This window comes from Colobus angolensis, unplaced genomic scaffold, assembly GCF_000951035.1.
Source record: "Colobus angolensis palliatus isolate OR3802 unplaced genomic scaffold, Cang.pa_1.0 Scaffold1, whole genome shotgun sequence".
NCBI lineage: Eukaryota > Metazoa > Chordata > Mammalia > Primates > Cercopithecidae > Colobus > Colobus angolensis.
The window spans coordinates 16,561,592-16,564,176 of record NW_012110918.1 but is presented as its reverse complement, the minus strand read 5'-3'; the positions used below and the strand labels follow the sequence as shown (position 1 = coordinate 16,564,176).

At 53.8% G+C, this 2,585-nt stretch overlaps 1 protein-coding gene across 1 annotated transcript in view; it reads right to left on the bottom strand.

Moving 5' to 3' along the window:
- Positions 1-262: 262 nt before the first annotated feature.
- SLC26A11 (solute carrier family 26 (anion exchanger), member 11) overlaps positions 263-2,585 on the bottom strand; it is a 36,615-nt gene continuing 34,292 nt past the window's right edge. The window contains exons 15-16 of the mRNA XM_011933198.1: positions 2,323-2,395; positions 263-1,104 (exon numbers count right to left, since the gene is read on the bottom strand). Coding sequence (XP_011788588.1) covers positions 1,016-1,104; positions 2,323-2,395 — 162 coding nt within the window. The 3' untranslated portion in view covers positions 263-1,015. The remainder of the gene's footprint in view (positions 1,105-2,322; positions 2,396-2,585) is intronic.

The following is a 2,585-nucleotide window of genomic DNA, read 5'->3' as shown; positions in this document are numbered from 1 at the left end:
GAGAACGAGCTCTCTGGCATCTCTTCTCATAAGGACACTAAAGCTATCAGTTCAGGGCCCACCTTTCTGACCTTCATTAAACCCTAGTTACCCCTAAAAGCCCTATTTCCAAACGCAGTCACATAGAGGACGAAGCCTTCAACTTAAGGGTCTTAAGGGGGCACGATCCCGTCTCTAACCCAAGCACACGTTGAACAGCAGGCTCCGTAAGTCAATTATGATGCATATAGAGACCAGAATACCACGCAGACATTAAAAACCATGTGTTCTAATGCTATTTATTATCACAATAAATAACTCACTGCAAACGACTGCATGAACAATGTGGGTTCCAGAGCCCCATGTATAAAATGATCCCATTTATGTCAACTGTAAACATACGTCCACATGCTGACGGACAGGCACGTTTGGGGAGGGGTCTGGAGTGATCACCCAAGTGGATGGGGTTGGGGGGGGGGTTCCTGTATTTTTTACAATCAGCATTTATGACTTTTACAAAATCACCGAAGCTATCACTTTCTCCATTCACAAAACAAAATTATTTGTACATAGAGACTGGACGTCATTTGGCACACCTTGGTTTTCTCTTGGAGAGCGCAGATGCCGCAAACAGGAGCCGACCCGCCTCCCAGACTCCCGCCTGCCCCGTCCCTCCCCTGCAGGTGGCACTGGTGAGCTGGGAAGGTGCTGCGGGCTCCAGGACGCCTCGCACAGCCCAGGCCTTCCGGCCTGGCCATGCTTCCTCGCACAGTCTGTCATTCTAGAAGATTCTCTCCAAACCACTCTTCCAAAGAGGGTCATGCCAGGGAACAGCAGCGAGGTCATTTTCCAGTCATCTCACAGGAAGCCACTGAGCCGACCCTACCCCCGCCGTAGACCTCCAGGCCTGGCTTCCTTCTCCCCAGGTTACCTGCTCAGGGCCAGCATGTCTATCAGGCGGCATCCACCATCCAAGCACAGTGACAAGAACCTTCCGGAACACCCTGCAAACTGTGGATGCCCACGGGTGGCCCCGTTACGCCTTGAGCAGGGTGACCCTGGGGTCTGGAACGGCATCTTCTCTGATGTAGGGCTGGGCCCCTGGCTCCTGCCTCAGGTGTTTCTCTGCAGAAAATACAAGCAATTTTTCAAGCACTAAAAGCTTAGAAGTGAGGATGGGTCAGTTCACGCGAAGAGATTAAGGGGGACCTTTCAGGGTTCTAGAAGGTGCGAAGGAAGGAGCTATGGGGCCCCCAGGCCAGTGTCACTAACTCCGTGAGGGTCTCGGCGGAGTCTCTGTAAGCGTATTTTTCAGGTGACGAACGGCCCTTTCTTCCCGCTCAGGGTACCCTCCCATCCCACGGCCAGGCCACAGTCTGCTTATCCACCTCCAGTGCACTGCATCTGAGCTGCTTCCTTCTAGCAACAACATGGGTGAATCTCCCTGACATCACATTGAGCCAACGAGGCTGGTACAACATCCGCCCCCCTCACTCTCACGGAGCTGACCCTGCTTCAGCTGTGGCCTCAGTGGAAGAGGAAGAGGCCCGGCACTGGGGCCTGGGACCCTCTGGCCCCTGCTGTGTGGCCTGGGGTGGATGCTCTGCATCGCTGGCCCATCCTCTTGTTGACACCTGCTGCAGCTCAGACCTCCAGCGATTGCTGTCTCAGGGCTCAGCGCCTACCCTGCTCCTGTCCCTCCCGTCCCGGGGCTTCTGGATCTCCTGACCCGGCCCTGCTCTGTCCTGGTCCTGATCCCTCGCGGTGTGGACTTGGGCTGGAAGGACATTCTTCCAACCTTCTGCACGAAAAACGTGGGTTCCAGAGCGCCAGGTGTGAAATGATCTCATTTATGTAAAACCACACACACATCCACACGCTGACAGGCACGTACATGTGCATGTTTAGGGGAGGGGTCTGGAGTGATCACCAAAGTGGACTGCGGTGGAAGTGGTTTCCCGTTTTTGTTTTTGTGTTTTTTTGAGACAGAGTCTCGCTCTCTCACGCAGGCTGGAGTGCAGCGGCACGATCTCGGCTTACTGCAACCTCTGCCTCCTGGGTTCAAGCAATTCTCTTGCTTCAGCCTCCAGAATAGCTGGGACTACAGGTGCCCACCACCACACTCAGCTAATATTTGTATTTTTAGTACTGATGGGGTTTCACCATGTTAGCCAGGCTGGTCTCAAACTCCTGACCTCAGGTGATCTGCCCACCTCGGCCTCCCAAAGTGCTGGGATTACAGGCATGAGCCACTGCGCCCAGCTGGTTTCCTGTAGTTTTTACAATAAGCATTTACGACTTTTATAAAATCACCAAAGTCGCAGGATGTCTGACTGTGCCCACCTGCTTCCTCCAGGGTGGAGAAGTACTGGAACCCCTTCAGGTCAGCGGACAGCAGGACACGGAGAACGGGGACCTGAGGGACAGACAGACTTTAGCCAGGGCAGGATATCCCTCTCTAGCACACGGGCACGCAGCCTGGTGGACACGCAATCTCAGAGTCTCCCGGAGAAGTACAGCTTCACCTCCACACCGGTGAACGGTGAGAAGAAACACAGCCCAGGGGAAAGCTGTCAGAGGAGGATTTTTTTTTTTTTTTTTTTTTG